General features: G+C 47.3%; 1 protein-coding gene across 2 annotated transcripts; it reads left to right on the top strand.

The window, feature by feature from the left end:
• The first annotated feature begins 1,496 nt into the window (after positions 1-1,496).
• Positions 1,497-15,761, top strand: MTURN (maturin, neural progenitor differentiation regulator homolog). Of its 2 annotated transcripts, none has more exons than XM_056335447.1 (3): positions 1,497-1,719; positions 7,561-7,683; positions 9,409-11,358. In XM_056335447.1, the coding sequence occupies exons 1-3, from the start codon at positions 1,558-1,560 to the stop codon at positions 9,559-9,561; spliced, it is 438 nt and encodes a 145-aa protein (XP_056191422.1). In that variant the 5' UTR covers positions 1,497-1,557; the 3' UTR covers positions 9,562-11,358. The 2 variants fall into 2 exon arrangements, with proteins under 2 accessions (XP_056191422.1, XP_056191423.1); XM_056335448.1 differs by lacking the exon at positions 9,409-11,358 and adding an exon at positions 13,809-15,761 and having other exon boundaries at positions 1,502-1,719.
• The last annotated feature ends 2,981 nt before the right edge of the window (positions 15,762-18,742 follow it).

Here is an 18,742-nt window from a genome sequence, read left to right as displayed (position 1 = left end):
TGCGCCCAGCTCCCCCAGGCCTGTGCAGTAGGCAGGAGACTGATGTTGCCTCATTTTCTCCTGGTGAAGGGAGGTGGGGCAGGACCAGGGTAAGTACCTACAGAGCACCCCCAGATTGTGGGATTTGAGGCACCTGGGCCAAGAGTTTTGGAACATTTGTCATTTTTACCATGCTTTGCACAGTCACGGCACAGTTCCAAGTGCAGTGAGGGGTGCTTAGCACTTGCCACTCTAATATCACCTCAGGAATGAGGGCAATATCCAGAATATCTGTATGGAATAAATGAAACGTCCTTTGGTGGAAAAAACAGCAGGCACTCGCATCCCACATGGACAAAGGGGCTGAGTTACGGTTGTACAAGCACTCATGTCACTGGCATTTCCTGATACCTCAGTGCTTGGCTGCAACGCCAGTGGAGGTTTTTCTCTGCGGTGCCATTAGTACTGAGTTTTGCTGCACCCATGTCTGCAGCTGGGTGAAGCCCAGGGGGCAGCAGATGGTGACTGTGAGGCTGAGCGCTCAGAGCATGCACCAGGCCTGCCGGGAGCCTTCACCGCAGCCTTGCTGGCGCTGCGCTGCTTGGCCTCACTCCCTCCACGGCTTGCAACCTCACCACTTACTTTGGCAGTGGCCGAATCATGAATGTGCTGACTGATATGTACGATGGGAGCGTACAAAGTGTCACACAGACGTCATCCACTGTGCGTGTGGCAGTCGTGGTGAAAACGCAGTTAAACACCGCTCTGGGGGCAAGTGACAGCTGTTGGGCATTATTCAGAGGCCAGCGCTGCCTTCGCCCTGCCAACGCTCCTACCTGCTGCTGCGTACGGGCTCGGTGCTACCCGGTCACCTCTGGCGGGTCGGGGGTTTCTGGCCAAAAACCCACCCAGGTCTCGGCGCTTTTCCTCCGTGGCACAGTAGACACTGACGCAAATCTCAGGCCCCTTATACATGCCGATCAGCTCTCGTATCTCTCTCACATGCCTTACTGGATTTGTCGATAATCACTTGGGATACGCCAGGGAGAGCGAGATGAACCTCACCGCAAACCCCTCGGTCCCCAGCTTTGCTGACAGCAGCCGCAAAGCCTTCCAACGTCACGGGGTGAGCCCGCCTGCGTTCGGACAGCCCAACGCCTGGCATCCTGGTGGCTTGCATGGAACGAGGCGCAGGGGGGTACCGATGCCTTGGGCGTGAAAGGGCACGGGCAGGCGGCCGGCCTGGGTACCGGGAGGTGGAATCCCGGATCGGCGCCGGGAAGCCAAGCGGCGCTCGGCGCGGTCCCGCTGGCAGCGCGCTCCCAGGCGGGCTGCTTCCCCCTCAAGTTGCCAGAAGGCGTCAAGCCAACGGCCGGCTGCAGACCCCCCGCCCGGGCGGTGGCCGGCGAGCCCTGACGCCCCTTCCCCGCCCCCCCCCGCCTGCCCCGGGGCCGGGGCCGGGAGCCCGGAGCGGGGCGCGGGGGAGGCGCGCGCGGCGGGGGGCGGCGCGCGGGGCGGGCGCGGGGCGGCGCGCGCGGGGGGCGCGGGCGGGCGCGGATCGCGGCGGCGGCGGCGGCGATGGCTTTCGAGGCGCTGGCGGAGGCGGCGGAGCGGTGGTGCGCCCGCACGCCCTTCCAGCTCATCGCCGCCGAGGAGACGGAGCGGCGCATGGACTTCTACGCCGAGCCCGGCGTCTCCTTCTACGTGCTCTGCCCGGAGGCCGCCTGCGGCGACAATTTCGTGAGTGGACCCGGGGGCGGGGGGGGGCGGGCGGTCGCGGGCGTGCGTGGGTATCCGTGCGTGTGCGTGGACCGGCGGGCAGCCCCTGCACCGCTTTGGGACACTCCCCCCTCCGTCCGTGAGGGTGCTTGGGGGAGCAGCCGAGGGGGAGCGGCGAGGGGGGGCGGCGGAGGGGATGCGGGGATGGAGGGCGGCGGGGCCGGGGCTGCGGGGGCGGCCGGCGTGTGGGCCAGGGGTGGCGGGGCCAGGGCGAGGGGCCGGGGGGATCCTCCCCGGCGCGCACCAGAGTCTGCAAAATGGAGTCCGCTGCCGGTGGGGGGCGGCCCCGCGGGCAGGGCTGCGGGCAGGGACCCCCCCGCCTTCCCCATCACCCCGGCCCGGGCAGGCTGCGGGCTCCGGCGGGGAGAGGAGGGGTGCGACCCCACGGCCCCCTTCCCCCCGGGTTCCCCCCGCGCCCCGCGGGGGCTGCAGCTGCTGCTCCCCGCGCGGCCCCCTCCGTCCTCCCGGGATGCCGGGGCACGGCGCAGGGACGGGCGGACTGGCAGGGCTGTCACGGCAAATGGAGAATGGGCAGGAATAAAATGGAGTCAGGATGACAGGAGGGCCGCGCGGTCCCCCCCGCCGCTCCGCCGAGGCTGGGGGACCCGGGCAGGTGCCGGCCTGGCGCCGCCGCGCCCCCTCCCCGCCCCTCGCCGAGTTCAGCGGCAAGTTTGTGCGGAAAAGGCAGCGGCAACACAACCCGTGGCTATGGGATGGGGCGGGCGGGGTGTTCCCCTCCCCCAGACCCTCCCGGCGGTGAGCAGAAGTGCGACAAGAGCGACCGAAAAGCGGCATCGCGCCCCGGGGTTTGTAACCTGCAAAGCTCCACTTAACTGCAATGAAATTTATTAACAAAAAAAACCCCAAAAAACCAAAACCAACAACCCCAAAACCAACAGCTTCTAGCACAGACCGTTATTGTAGGAATGTTGTAGGTCCTTCCCGGAGGAACTTTCATCCCTTGACCTGCTTGAGAAATGTTCATTAATTCCCTTTCCAACAGGTAAGTGCAGCGTGGACCCATTTGACAGATGGGTTCATGGAAACAAAGAGCAGGGAGATGCCTTCTCCAGGACCACAAATCCCAGCGAGCAGGACATTTATTTGTTGTGTCAGGCAGATGGTCACGCTGAATTATGAAAGAAGTTAGCTGGAGTTTAGTTATGCATCTGTCCAGGGATATGAGACCTTCAGCCCCAGCCCCAGCCGTGGCAGTAGAGCATCTCTGGGTGTGGATTCTCCTAGTCCACGGTGGGGCTAGCCCTGCACACCCATCTTCCTTCCTATGAGTCCCAGCACTTGTTCCCTTCTAGAGATGCCCGTTCCCAGAAAGGGCCATACCTGCTGTACTCTTAAGCAGGGATACATACAAATCCAATGCAGTTCTAAACTAAAGCTGTGATTGGATGCTGACGATATCAGGAATCGCAAAGCTCACTGTTTTCCTTAGACTTGTATCGTTTCTTTATATGCTGCGCAGTAATTGTGCAAACTCTTTCAAAACAAAATCTAATCAACTTTAAAAAAAATCTTAAGCAGCTTCAGACCTTATTCCCATGCTTCCAGCACTGACCAATTTTTGTGGGTTTGCAACCACATTTTAGTCTTTTTTTTTTTTTTTTGGCAAATATTTTCACTCCAGGGTTGCTGTGGGGAGGACTCCCCGCCCAGAGGCACCAGTAGCAGAACTGAGCAGAAGGGCCAACTCCTCCTGTCAAATGCAGAACATAAACAGTGGAAAACTAGAAGCAGTGTTTTCTTGTCTTTTTCTTGGCATTACTACTTGAAGCACTTTTTGTAGTAATAATACTTTTAAGACAGACAGATAGGTGTCATTCTTAGTGCTTTTCTTGTTGATGGTGTCTCTTTAATGTGATTGAGAACCACTAATGAGCTGATTCACCAGCATCCTGTTTTCTACTCCTGGTGCACTGTGGGACTTCATTTCTGCTCCCAGCTTGGCTGTCTTGTTTTTTGCAGTCATTTTCTTTTTTTCATGTTCCAGAAGATAAGTTTCTTTTCTACATGCAATGACAGACTAAAGTTTATTTTAAGGAGACTTAATACAAGCCAGGGGACTGATTCCCATTTGCACTTTAGCCTTCCTTGTTGCATGGCTCCAGTAACACATGGAGTGTGAAAGTGAGTACATATAAACAGAATTCACAGTGACACACTTTACGGCCTTTTTGTACCCCATGATTCTTATAAAGGAGCCTCCCATTTAATAAGCATCTGATGCCTGATATTCTTGTTCTCTTTCTTTACATCTTCATTTCATAATAATGCAACTTAAAAAGCTATGTAGGAGGCACCAAAGAAGTCCATGGTAACCCACTTGTAAGGAGGAAATGATGAGCAGGATGAAGTTAAATGGGAGGAGGAGAAAAACATGGCAAGTTTGCCAAGATGCAGTCTGGAGGAGAACAACTCTGAATTTTTTTTTAAATCAGAGATTCCAGATCACAACAATCTTACCATTTAAATTTCCTGAAAAGGTATCTTTGTGCTAGGTTTTTAGTGTGCTGGGATTGCAGAAGACCCAGCTAGATGCTTATTGGCATTTTCAGTACCACCTGGACACTAAAACTTTCTGAATCAGCATTTTAGATAGCTGAACTATGTATAATTTAGCTCCTGAGGCTCATGGTGTTCTCAAAAAATTAATTGGACTTGTACAGTCATAACCACTGAGGGTGAGGGTTGTGATACTATGCCTTATAGTCTATTATTTGTTTTGATGCTGTTACTGCTGGTGTTCAAGGTAACTGATAAAGCAAATAAAAATATGATGCTACCTTGATGCAAGGTAATATTTTAGAACAGAGTCAGTGAGACTGAATATTTCCTGCAAGTTGAATTATCCCCACAAGACAAAGTTTTGCTGCTATGCTCAACAGGTGGGCTGCTTAGAAAAAGGTGCGCCAGCAAGTGACCTTGGCAGTACTGAATCATCTAAAGCAAACCCCTCCAGACGCAACCTTATGAATTCCCTCAGCTATGTGCTGTGTGTAGATGCTAAACTAAATAATTCAACCATGATCCTAGGTCAGCTGAGGTGGAAATCAGTGGCTGCGAGCTTTTGTAGTGACACAAAGCAACTGTGAGCAAAACTGGGCAAGCTTGGAAAACACGTGCTCAGATGATGAGGTTAATATTTTTTTAATTGCACGGCCATGGCTGAACACTGGTCCACCAGTTTGCCAGCAGTATGCTTCTCCTACCGTGAAGAGATCCTCAGGCATTGGGGGTTTTTCCAGGAGAACCATTTCTGTACGTGCAGCTTCACTCTCAAGCTTTCTGAGCAGGAGCTGAATCCTTAAATTACGTTTGTTTTTATTTTGAAAGGCCAAAATTCCTTTTGCAGATTCCTCTGGAGATGTGTGAGTCAGTGGTGAGACTCAGTTCCTGCACTGCCTTGGTGCAGCACTGAATGTCCACAGAGAGCTGTAGACGCAGCTGAACTTCTAGGTGTTATAACTCTGATCTCTATTATGTTTGAGTTTTGGGGTGTGTATGGAGTGTGTGTGTGGGGTGAAATCGAGCCATTTCTGAATGAGATGCACGCATTAATGGCACGTGAGACCTTTCATAGTGTGTTTGTTGCTACAGCCAAAGTTTTAAATCTTCTGCAGATGTGGAAATTGTTGGAAGCCTTACTTGCTTATTGCCTTATGGTGCTATGCAAAAAAATCTGCTCAAAGGCTCAGTGATCAAGTTACTCAGGTTTTCCCCTTGTGCTAGATTATCTTATTCTGTGCTACTGCTGACAAATTCACACTGGAGTTTAAAATGTGGTGCAGCTTGAAAAGAGACTGTAAAAACATGATAAGACAACACGGGGTTAACTTCCCCTTGGGGTTGAACCCACTATTATTTATAAAAGGGCAGGACCTGATGCTCATTTATGTGGAAGCTCCTGTGTATAGCTCTGGTAGTCAAAAGAAGCCACCATTTAAACAACAATCAGGATGTAAGCGGTTATAATCGTTTTATACATATAAACAATTACAACAGGTTTAGCATGAGCCATGAACTGCCAAGCTGCAACATCCAGACATCCAGCTCTTAAGTTTGACGCAAAGATGAGAAATAACTAAGTGGTTAGCAATAACCAAGTATTAAGAAATTGTGGGCCAGACCTCCAGAATCTCAAGGCTGTTCTTCAAATGTTGTGATTTGAGAATGTTCATTTGATATTTTAAAGAGGGTTCGTTTGAGTTAACTCTGTGTACCTTCTGCTTTTTTTAGGCCATACAAATCACAAAGTGCAGACCTTGTTGTTTGGGTTTTTTTGTAAACAAGTTGAGATTTGGTTGTATATTTATAGATTACAAGGCCCGTGATTCTTAAGATGGCATGAAGTATCATGAGACTTGTGGTATGTGCCTTTGAGAGTTGGCAAGACTGTAAAGAATTTATTTTTATTGCCAGACTGGTTAAGAGATGACTCTGGTTATATGGAAAGAGCAGAACCTACTCAGTAAGGCAGGGCTCTTTTCGTAACAAAGTATTTAGCTGTGTTTATGCCTGTAAAATGCAACAAGCAGCAACGAAAATGTAGGTCAAGGGAGTTTTGTAGCAAGGCAGTTACGGTTTTCAACTTAAAGATGCAGCTTAGGTGATGTTAAGTAGTGTTTTCTTTTGGTAAGTGTAAAACTGCATCCCTGGCAGGTGTTCACCACTGAACAGGAAGGTGACATGCAAGCCTTATGTTAGGGATTGAAACATCTGTTGTTCTGACTCTTCCTTTGAATGTTAGTTAGGCTTCAGAGAGACCGTCCTCTTCCCTTGTTTAAGCATAACCTACTGTTTATAGCACAGTAAAAAGCTGCATGGCACTTTGGGGAAAAGAGCTGCTGTGCAAAAATAGAGGTATAAGAGTCTCAAACTAATTTTGCAGTACTACGCTTCTCTGTGTAGCAGAGTGCCTAAGACAGTCCCATGCACAAAGTCTTCAAAAAGGAGGTCTTTAAAAGTATACATTAGCTTATGCTGTGTGCTGCAAGCTTCTTGTTGCAAGAAGTGTTGTTGCCTGAGTGCGTCCACCATCACTCATCAGCATTGTTCCTGCTACAGCCTCATAGCAGGAGAATAAGCATCAATTTTGGGAGAGGCTTCACAGAGCCAGGCTGGGGTACCGGCATCTCCAAAACGAGAGGAATATCCCAAATGGGTTTAAATGTGCCTGCCCAGGAAGAGAAGATTCAGGTCTAGGAGGAGTAAATCTCAAAACAGGGAGGGAGGCATGAAGTGTCAGGATGTTGTAAGCGCCCAAATGTCTCTCCTTGGCTCTGTGTCTAACCTGCGGGTGTACTTTGCATCTTTTCTTCTGCATTGTCAAGAGAATTGCACATCAAGTTCCACTTCCAGGGTCACATCACACTTTCACTAATGCCAGGAAGACAAAAGAGATTTTTTAGCTCTTCCTGAGGGCTTGATTGCAGCAGATGATGTAGAAGAAGAGAAAACCCAATGTGACTTCCAGGTCTGAGTGGGGCTGATGCCAGACAAAAACACTTCTACTCAGAAAATGTGCATGTGCAAGGTGTGTGTACCCTTCATTGCTGGTGCAGTCATAAGGCATTTTCTCTTCTGGATTGATTTTCATGCTTTCTGGTGGATCGTGTTAATAAAATCAAGTTTTGTCCGAGTACCCATCCCCACTGTAAATCTGAACTGCGGGAGGCCCAGTGTACTTTGGCAGATGTTTACAACATGTCACCTTATAAAATCACATGGAAAGGCTGTCATGAATTCCTGTTAATGTCTTTTCTTTCTTGTGTTGCTGTTGGCTTTCAGCATGTGTGGAGCGAAAGTGAGGACTGCTTACCTTTTCTGCAACTTGCACAGGATTACATCTCCTCCTGTGGGAAAAAGACACTCCATGAGATACTGGAAAAAGTCTTCAAATCCTTCAGACCCGTAAGTGCCTCCTCTTTACTTCTAAACATTGACAGTTACCTGTCACTTTTAATAGATAGCGCTGGATGGAGCAAGGTGGTTTTTCTTCTGCAGGGATTTACATCTCCAGTCAGCTGCCTGGGCGCAGGGGTGTTAGCACGTAAGTTACTATCAGGGAATTGGAAATTGTTTCTTGGAAGCCAGCTGCCTTTTTTGTTTCTGTCTCTGTGTTTGAGAGGATGAGATTCCCGCGTGGGGTGGGAGGCCAACTGGTGTGGCAGCCGGTGGCAGCGGCTCCCCAGCTGCGCAGGGGCTCGTGTCCTGCTGATGCAGCGCTGACTCCGAGGAATAGGATGCGAGTCAGCGCCACGGGACTTTGTGGCAGAGTTGTTTCCTGGCACTGGAATTGGGGAATTTTGCAAAGATCTGAGTAGTAAGAGTAAACCTCTGGGAAGCTGGAAGTATGATCTCTCCTCAGGAATGGTTTGTTTTATTTTGGGGTTGGCTTTTTTTCCCCTCAAGTGGTCCAGATTTTGCTGTTGGGATGGTTGCCACTTGGTATTTGCAAGCACCAGTTTGGTCACTGCTTGAGAAGCTGCAGCAGAAGCTGAGTTTTGTGGGGAGGGGGCTTGTGTTTTTCTGTTTTGCTGCTACTCAGCTTTCTCTGTCCTTGTTTAACACACTAAGAGTTGGGTCAAAGCCTGGGTTTCACCAGGGTGAGGTATCCTTGGCTGTTGTCCTTCATTTTTGCCAAATCCTGCCTTTGCACAGTCTCTCCTTTTAAGCGCCTGGGGCTGGTGCAAAGCAGAGCAAAGGTTCGTTGCCAGAGCCATGCTCCTGTGATGTCCATGGGAAAGCTGACCAATGGATGTTTTTACACTCAGCTGAAAATGTAGACCTTTTCCCCTTCTCTCTTATTCTGGCTGACTAATCAAGAAGACTGAAAATGTATCCCAAGTATTTAGAGCGAAAGGGAGGGCCTGGAGCATCGATATGAAAACACTGGCCCTCGCTGTGTTACACCCTTGCATTGCCTTGCCACAGACCACCACAGCTGGTCAACATAAAAGAGCATCATTTTAAAGAATCCTTTGAGAGACTGGAAATAAATAGAACAGATGCACACTTTTCTTAGAAAGGACTGGAAATCTGATCCGTCAGTACAGCTGCATGTAATTGTGAAAACATACAAAAATATAAATACGTTTCCCAGAACAATATTCAGCTCTTGGATCTTTGTAGCTGTTTTCTTCTGCTCAGAAAAGCTGTGCCTTTGAGGAGAAACTTCCATTGGTTTAACTAAAGAGGACTTCAAAAAGACTTAATTAAATTGGTACAGATCACTTATTTCATATAAACCACATTTATTTCAGCATAACTTAAGTTACTGAGAAATTGGCTTCAGTCAAACCACGTTAAGCTGCTCTTCAGAATAAAAAGGTTCAAAGCAAGGGGAACCACTGTACGCATTTAGTCTGGGCCTATCGTTAATACATCACATTGCACCCCTTGATTCCCTCAACCAAGCACATAAATCGTGGTTCAGCTGGAGCGTGTCTTTTCCAAAGACACCCTGTCTTGATGTAAGGTCTTCAGGTGACTTAACAAGGATACAGCACTGCTGGGCACTTTTTCTTTTCATCATTAGTTACGGTCCTGTGAAAAACTGTTTTCCTTGGTTTTCATTTTTCTGGGTTTGCTTCCTAGCTGTTGAATTTCATTATGCTTTTGTCTGCTCCAAAACAGTGTCCTCAGTTGTCAGAGACTTCTTGCAGACTGCAGTCAAGTACCTCTTCATTTTCTCTTGGATGTATCACAAAGATTATGTTTCTCAGCTTCTCCTTTGACCTAGTATTGAGAGATTTGCATCAGCATGACAAAACTGGGTTTATCATTTGAGGTATGGTTGTGTGTAGGCAAGTCTAATAAAGAATGTATTGACATTTTTCCCTTATTCTAATTATTAAAAATAGCACGTGCATGGTAGGATAGATTTTTAAAAGTGGAGGGCGTTATGATGGATGTATGGAAACAGTTATTTTGCCCCCTCAGGCCTTTGCCAGAACAGAACAACTTTTCATCAGTACTGGGAAATAATTTCCTTGGCATTACTTTGTACTGTCCTCCATCCTTTCTCTGCTGGACCTGTTCTGCTAGTGAAACCACCTTGCTGTTGGCTTGGACGTAACAATGCATTTGCAGGGCATTTCTTCTCCACTATCCTAACCAAGTCTGCTGTCAGAGACCAGTCTGGCAAATGTCAGTTTCAAAAATGGCAGTTCAGGAAAAAACACTGCTGAAGGTCAGACTGAGCTCTTCTGAAGGCTCGACGGTACTGGCTACTCAGTCTGAAACACTGAGGAGGGGCCAGGTTTTTGGCAAGTGCTTGGCACACAACTTCTGACAGGTTTTTTGCATTTTGGTATTTCCAGATGGACATCAAAGTTTATTAGACAATTTTCAAAGTCTTTGTCAGGGTCTTTTGAAGGGAAACGTTTAGGAGGAGATGCTGGTGGTGCATCTGCAACTCTCCATGCCCTAGGGCACAACACAAGCACCTGCCCTCCTTTAACCGAGGGCTCCGAGACCGATTTTTGCCCAGTAACTCAGCTCAGCCCTGCTCCATGTGTTTGTGTTAACAGCCCAGCCATGTCTCCGCAGGCTTACCCTGATGCTGCGGCATGGGAAGGGGCTGGGTGCTCGTGCCACTGTTTTGGAGGCAGTGAGAGTGGGGATGCCCAGTAGCTAGCATCCCTCTCAGTGGGAGATAGAGATTTCCCTCTGCTCACCACTCTTCCATGGGTGCAGGAGGCAATGAGGGTGGTCTGGGAGCTGCTCACCAGCCCTCACTGCTTTTGGGCATCCTTCCCATATGTTTTACGGGCATAAACACACTACCAGGGTAGGACGTTTATTTAGACGAGGCTTTTAGAAAATGTTGATTAACCTGTGACAGCTAAATCGCACCTCTAAATCCTGCTGTAGACAAGGCCAAGCTGTTTCGTTACTGAAGTGGTGGGGAGCATGTTGTCTCTGCCCATTTCTGCCTTGCTGAGTCAGTTTCCACAAAACCTTGTGATTTGCCTTATTATCCACTTACTCAGGGAGCATTCAAAAGTGTCAGACACCGCACAGGTACATGAAATGGTACATACAGCACTGGGCTCAAATACCCCCATTTGCCCCAGAGCATCGCAGCTCCTCTGACGCCGTTGTCTCTCTGGTGCCAGAGGTGTTTGTGCTGGTGCTTGTAAGCACATCTGCCTGGAGGCTAAGCCCTTCACACCAGGATTCAGCAGAACCACGTTATCTCTAGTATAGCATTGTGTGGACCACTAAAGCTCAGTCTTGGTTTATTTTTCAGTGTGGTTGTACATGAACTTTTGGCAGGAGGCAATGTGACTCTGCTTTCATGACTTAAAAAACTACTAGGTTATTTGTATAAAATCAGGGCACTTTGAAAGAGTGAAGAAAGAAAGGCAAATAAAAAATAAAAAATGCCTGAGGGACATCACACCAGCTGGCAGAGTTTGCAGAGAACCAAAGCATGAGTTGTACAATTTAGCAGCAAATTCCAGGGCTCCTGCATTGAGCTCACCTTAAGGCTAAAAAGCCTACATCTGAACTGGGAAGCTGAAGTGTAAAAGCCATTTATCCCATATTCATTGAGTTCACACATGTCCCGGTTACCTCTTCTTTACCTCCAGATGGGTGGTTTGTCCAGCAGGAGTAGACGTAGTTCAGGTGGTGTTGCCACTGATAGTTGTTCTCTCTCCCTCCTCACCACCTCCTGTCATCCTCCTTCCCACGTATACCCATCCAGCAGGTTTTTTCCCCCTTGGCTGTTTGGCTGGTCGATCAGCTTTCTCTTTCTGTACCCCTTTCCTCCTTGTTTTTGCTCTCCATGAAAAGTCCTTTCAAATCTGCCACATAGCTGATACTTTAATATATGAAGTAGGTAACGGACTAGAAGCCGAAAACTAATATGTTTAAAAGAAGACAGGGTGGGAATCAGTGTAGGGTCAACTCAGGCCACCTTCATCATCTTATTTTGTCATCATCTTTTATAAACGCTCTTTCTCCTTTGACCCAAAATTTGTAGAGCTCCCTGCTCCTTGGACCCTGATCCCACTTCCTTGGGATCAAGGTGTGAGCTGACTTGTCACTGCAGTCCAGAGAGCAGTAAGGGGTTAACAGCAGTGAGGGACTGTAGTCTTGTGGGGAGCAATGAGATGCAACCCCTAAAAGCAGGACCGGCATGGTTGAGGTCGTTGGTACCTTGGAGGATCCTAAAGTGTCTATGGAGGATCCTAAAGTGTCTATGAGAGAACAAAACTGCCTCTCTTAGAGGAGCATCCCATCCCATCCCATCTCATCCCATCCCATCCCATCCCATCCCATCCCAATCTCATACCCATCCTTCCTGCCTTTGTAAAACCGTCAGTGTCTGCAGCATCACTCCGATTTATGCTGCACCAGGGAGAGCAGAGCTGGGTTTCCTGAGGGCAAAGGGAGAGGCGATGTGTGAAAAGCAGGACACGCTCCCCATCCTTTGGGGTCACGTGCAGCTTTGTGGTTCTTGTGGTATATGTTGTGGTTTCTATGCTAGTTTTGCATGGGAAGGGCTTACAGTATCCCATAAAATGAAGACTCATGTGGCTCATTTCCCTGCAAATTAAGGAGGAATTATAACCAGAACTGGGCAAAAAAACCATGATCAAAGCTTTTTCTGCCAGCTGATACGAACAGAACAGTACAACACTCAAATTTAATTTGAATACACCAAATCTGTTTAGCGAAAATAACACTGGTTTAGGTCCCTAAAATTCTTCCTCATGGCAGCCTTCTCATTTTCGTGCTACCACCTAGCAGGTGTCATCCTCCTCCCAATTTTTCTGGGCTTTGCCTCTTTCGAGAGCTAACAGCTGCGCCCACTCTCTGAACAGGGCGTTGCATGCATCTGTGCTGCTCTTCTGGCCCTGGCAAGCTAAATACGTGGTATTCCCAATAATGCCTTGCATATGATTTTGCTTTGTGGCTATTAACAGCTGCTAGTGTAAGATTCTAATATGAGATTTCCACAACACATGCATTATTTTGACTATTATTTGGTTATCTGTCTTCTTGACCTCTGTTGGCTTGGCAGCCTTTTGGGGGAGAGGGGAAAAGTTTGAACATCACTGTTTGCTCCTTTTCCTGTAGTGAACAAATGCTGTTGCAGTGATCGGAGCCATCAGGTGGAGACACGCAAACATTGTCCAAGGAAGATGGGCTGGCAGTTCTTCACAAGCTCAAATCTAATTTGCAGAAATTTAAAGGAGAATTCGGAGTTGAATACTCAGCATTTCTCACTGCAAGGGCATCGCCCAGCATGCAAGGCTTTGTCTGGTGTGATGAATTGAAGGGTTTAAGAGAAGGACTTAATACAGAATCATAGAATCATGGAAGTGTTTAGGTTGGAAAAGACCTTTAAGATCATCGAGTCCAACCATTAACCCAGGACTGCCAAGCCCACCAGTAAACCCTGTCCCTAAGCACCACATGTACCTGTATTTTCAACACCTCCAGGGATGGTGACTCAGCCACTTCCCTGGGCAGCCTATTCCAGTGCTTGACAACCCTTTTGGTGAAGAAATTTTTCTTAAGATCCCATCTAAACGTCCCTGGTGCAACTTCAGGCCATTTGCTGTTGTCCTGTTGTGTTTTTAGGGACTCCTTGCCTACTCCATACTAGCCAGTTCTGTATGAGGATGTTTTCTTTGGCTTTTATAAGGCTGCTGAACACAAACTGAGATAACTACTGCTACAGTATTATCATGTTTCTTTCTGAAGTTAAACCACTGACAAGTCTAAACACGGAACAATTTGTGATACGACCTCAGGGAAGAGCGCAAAGCTTTTTGCAAGTGCTTTGCTTTGGTTTTATTTATCTTCTGGTCCACGAGCACTTAATTTGGTGTGAGGATGCATCTTCAAATCTTTGCCTGTTACAGGAGGGAGGGAAAGAGTTGAGATTGTTACGCAATACTGTTATTCCAGGGTTTGAGGTTTTTCAAGAAGTGACACCTAGGTATTGTGTGAAGATTTGCAGCAAAGCTGCATGAGTGGGTAATTCACTATTACACAGTATTTTCTCTTCTTTGTAGTTACTTGGGCTTCCAGATGTTGATGATGATGCATTTGAAGAATATAATGCAGATGTGGAAGAAGAGGAACCAGAAGCTGATCACCAACAGATGGGTGTCAGTCAGCAGTGATTTTCTGAGAAGCTAAAAATATTCGGAAGCCTTTGGTACCAGGTGGGGTCAGGTGGTCCCACGTTAGCCTGTTTGAATTAGCACATCACATGGGGATATCTGGCTCCCAGGATCAAAGTTTTACAAAACGGTTTAAAAAATATTAATAATAATAATAATAGTAATAATCTGTGATGAGCTTTGCTAAGAAGTGACCTGAATTTTGCTCCTGCTTCAGTGGGTTTTCTATGGAGTTGTCTTGGTAGCATTCTGCCGTAATCAATCTAGAAGTAGTTTTGTTGCTGACTTGTCTCTTCGGTTTGTGTTCAAGAGTAGCGTTCGCTGACATGAATGTAGAATACCGAGAATGTAGGAAGCATGTGGTGAGAGTGCTGAGTCCTCACTGGTGACCTTTCTGAGGAAGCCAGCGCAGAGAGCAAATGCGACCTGCGCTTTTCTTTTTAGTTCAACAGCTATGGTTTTTGACAAAGTACCAAGCTTGGAGAGATTTCTCCTGAAAAACACTAGTTTAATAGCGGTTGGTACTGCAGAAGTGCACGTGAAGGCTGAACAAAACTAATGGGAAGCGGGAAATCCAGGAGAGTATTGGTGTCAGACATATTAGTGTCAATTTACTGATACCTGAGTTTACAAGTGCTGGATTAATAACTTGGAGTCATTAAGTATCAGTAGTACACATTATAACCAACCCTGGTACTCTGACACCATTTGATCCAAAGCCAAATGCTACTTTCATATAAATCAATTAAAAAATAGCCATCGCCTATCCCACTTCTGCATGACAACCAATTTTAAGCTTTGCCGTTTTTAATACACTGCTAAATTATTATTGTACACACCTCGTGGCATCATGAATTGAAGTGCAACTTAACTTTGAAGCCATAAGGGTACAAACCAGCACCTGGTTCTTAAAATTATGCAGGACCTGTTTCCCTCCCTGGGCCTTTGAGCTGGTCTGGACATTTACACCTGGTTAGAGGGGAGCTAAAATATTGCTACTTTGGCTGATATAAAAACGAATGAGGTTTTACTTAGCTGGGGACTTGCTCCCCAGAGAAGTTTAGCAGGGTCTGGGTATAAAGGAGAAGACCCCTCGTATTTTATACCTATTTTGCATAGATTTAAGTGACTCAGAGGAGTGCCAGACTGTGAAGATGCAGGGTCTCTGTATTTACTTGCCTTTTGTACTGAAAATGTAAGAAGCAAAGGGGATTCTGTTCTAATACAACCGTTTTCCACATCGAGCAAAATGTTTCCAAATTTACTCCTTTTTCCCAATTTTTTTAAAATTCATGAAATGATGGTCACATGCTTCAAAAGCCCTTTTATACAGAATTAGCTTTATAATAACAAGAAGTGAGCTAGAAAAAATGCTTGGACAACTCCTAGAAACAACTCATACCATCTTGAAAACCCTGTTGTTAGCAGTGTCTCCTTTTCAATAGATTTTTTTAAGACTTTTTTTTTCAAGGTTACTTAAGAGAGCAAGTTTTCTTGGTGGTTTACATTTCTGATGATGGCTTGAGAGATGCATAGCACTTGATTTTTCTAATCTGGGGCAACAACCTGCCATAACCCGGATGGCGTGTGGTGCCTGAGAGTGCACAGAAGTCTCCACAACACTGTAAAAGTTGGAGTTTAGGAATATCAAAAAAAGTGGAACAGAAACAGAGCTTAATGCAATTTTGTACATTCTTTCGGCATGCAGGCATAAACATGGTAGTCGCAGCACATTTCCTATGGACTAGTGACGTGAGAACTGTGGCAGTTCATTGTATAACACTGTACAGCAGCAATAGGCTTTTTGCTTACTAAAATAAAGTGTAAGACCAGTGGTTTCCATCCCTGCTTTAAGTCCGCAAGTTTTTCTTTCCAGCTGAAACAGATGCCATAACCTTAAACACAACCTTGCTTCGGGAGAACTTTTCTCTTTGTAGCATCCAGTCCTTTGGTTGCAGCTCATACAAGTAGATCTTTTGAGGCAGACTTCCCTCTGCTGTAACCTAACGCAAGACATAACTTACAGTAGTGCAAGCTGGAGGCAAAGTCCTGCCAGTCAGGTTTGCTGGCCACTCGCACCCATTTTGCTTAGGTGCAGGTGGCTGGCACCGACATGCACATGCGTGCACCCACACCTGCACAAGCCCTGGGCACCGCTGCATCACGAGCTGGGCTGTGAGGTCAGTCTGGCTGTGAAATAACCCTCTGCCTTTTTACAGACAGGCAGTTTTCCAGCTGGATCATTCCCACCATCTGGTTCAGTGTGTGGCTGCACAGATTAGTGCTGGCACAACAGAGGGGAGGGTGTAAGGGGTGGATGTGGGTGGTAGCTGAGGACCTGCAGCCAAAGGTGCCTCGCACCCCTCGTATGGTGTTAGGGACCTTGGCAGAGGTGCAGACCCTATCTGAACCGGCCCAAGTGTTGCGAAGGATTGACTCCACAAGGCTCAGTGGAGAACTGGACTCTGGGTGGCAGCAGGATAGGCAGGAATTCATGAAATGAGGAAAGACTGCAAGATCAGTGCTTGTGATTGTGTACAGGCGGTTGTAATATGTACTGCACTCTGCTGCCATTCCCTGCATATTGATTGAATTGTTCATGAGCGGTCGAGCATTAATATGGTTGCAAGCAAACATAACACTGTAAATTATGTAGATACGTTATTTTCTGTATTCACTAACTCACTTTTTTGGGGAATGCCTTATGCCATTTGGGTGATTTCTACACCAGAATGCAAGTGCTGGACAGATGGGGGGGCCTTCTGCAGCGGTCACCCCTGCAAAATTCCCACTGAAGCTAGCCAGATTTTGTTCAAACGGGACCTGTGGGACTGGGCACTCCAGGGGGATGCACGAGGCTTGGTCCAGCAGAGAGCTGAGTGCTCTCGTCAGCTCTCACTTTGCTGGGAGCCAAATGTGTTGAGCCCTGCTGCTGAACTGAAGCATGACCAGGCAGCATCAAGAATAAACTGGAATTTTATACATAGAAAATTTAATTTACATGTGTATTAAATGTGAATGAGCATTAATATAGAATGTATTTTATCAAAAAATATTGATTGCTTACTTTGACCGAATACATTTCTCTATTACCATGTTACTCGTTCCATACATACCAAATGATGCAAGAGATGCAGAACTGGTTTAGTTGTATTACAAAGAATCTTTGTATTTTATTTGTATTTTATTTTTCCCTCACTCCCACCACATATTGAGGTTAGTAGCCATTAAGTAATTAACCAGGGGTAGCATGACTCAGTGGCTAGGCTGCCAGACTGAGACACAAGATTTACAAACACATGCATAAATCCTTGCAAGCCTGGGGACTTGGTGAGAAGGTGTGGCTTCAGAGCTCTGCCATTGCCTTGCCCCAAGCTTCGGGTGGATTTTGGCAGCTGGGAATTCAAGGCAGGCCTCCAGTTATGCATCCAGGGCGCCATGAAATTTGGTGGGAGAAGGGTAACTGCTTTGAAAGTCCCACCTTAAGCATTTTGTAAAAGGAGCCATCAGTATTATTTGCCCACCAGTGTATGAAGTGCTTTGAGATCTGTGGGTGAAAAGAGGTATGCATTATTATTGCTTCTCCTCAAAGCAAACCATTAGTGAAAGGACACAGGAGACTCTCCCTTTTCCCTCACCCTTCTCTCATAGGCATTTCATGCTGTAGTTAAATAGAAATGTACTAAAGCAGAGCCTCTTGCAGAACTGGTGCTTCTGAATGTGAGTTGCATGAATGCAATGAGCAGAGTGCTGCTTGGGGGATGAGAAATACATGGGATGCCAGAGGGAAGAGCAGATTTCAGAAATGCAACAGTTGCTTTGGGTAGCAGGGGCAGGAGTAAGAAAGGCCCCTTTCAGAGAGATGCTTGGAGTTCTCAAAGAGCCCAAACTATTCTGCCAAGTATCTGCTTATGGAACCTATGCAGTTTATAAAAAAGCTGCTCTGGACATCACTGGGGCCTTGAGCTTGCCTGCCTGATGAATCCATTGAGAGGAAGGGATGGAGAAAAGGCAAACTAAAAAGCCTTTTCATCCTCTCTTCCACAACGTTATTATGTATGATATTGGGTGAGTAGGTAGGAGCAGCAGTCAGGGAGCTGCTTTATTAGGTGCATAGTAACATCTCTTAAAAGCACTTGCTCATGAGAGAAAAGATTGGCAGACTGGAAGAGCACACCCCTGAGGATGGTGACCCGATCCCTACCAGGCACCAGCTCTACATCCTGCCCTGCTCTGGTCTGTTTTCCAGGCAGTTTCCCTCTGTGTGTAGTGCTGTGCCTTTGAAAGTCACATGCTTGTAAGAATGCCGTTTTGGGTGGGAATAGCCAGAGTTAGTTTTCCTGCATTGGTGACGTGCAGGCATCTTAGTGCCGTGTCCCGTGTAAGGTGTGCGATGGTGGCTGGGGCAGCAGGGAGGAGCTTAGTAGGTCACTGCCCTTTTCTCCCTCTGCAAGGTGGGACATGATTCTGTGGCGGTAAAAGTGATTGCAATAACATCATGGGCATTGTTTTGGAAAGCTGCCATACAGGACAGATTCCCAGCCTGTTTCAACATGGTTCTTGATCTTTCACTGGGGCCCAGGGCTGAAGTCCATAGCTATTTTACTCACAGTCAGCTTTAGCTGTGGCAGGAGGTGAGGTTACCATTTCATCCATCCTTACCTTGTGTCCACCCTTACCACTCTGTTCTCAGAAATTCCCACTCCCAGAAGAGGGGAAGCAGAGGAAGGAGGAGAGAAACACCTCTTATCTCCCACAGCTTGCAGCGAGACGCACCAGTGAGAGCTGCAGTTCAGCACAGTGTGTGTTACTGGGCTGCACTG

Source organism: Falco biarmicus, chromosome 4 (genome assembly GCF_023638135.1).
Source record: "Falco biarmicus isolate bFalBia1 chromosome 4, bFalBia1.pri, whole genome shotgun sequence".
In the NCBI taxonomy this organism is placed as follows: Eukaryota; Metazoa; Chordata; class Aves; order Falconiformes; family Falconidae; genus Falco; species Falco biarmicus.
Note: the sequence above shows the minus strand (reverse complement) of the source record. Positions and strands in the feature narration are given on the sequence as shown.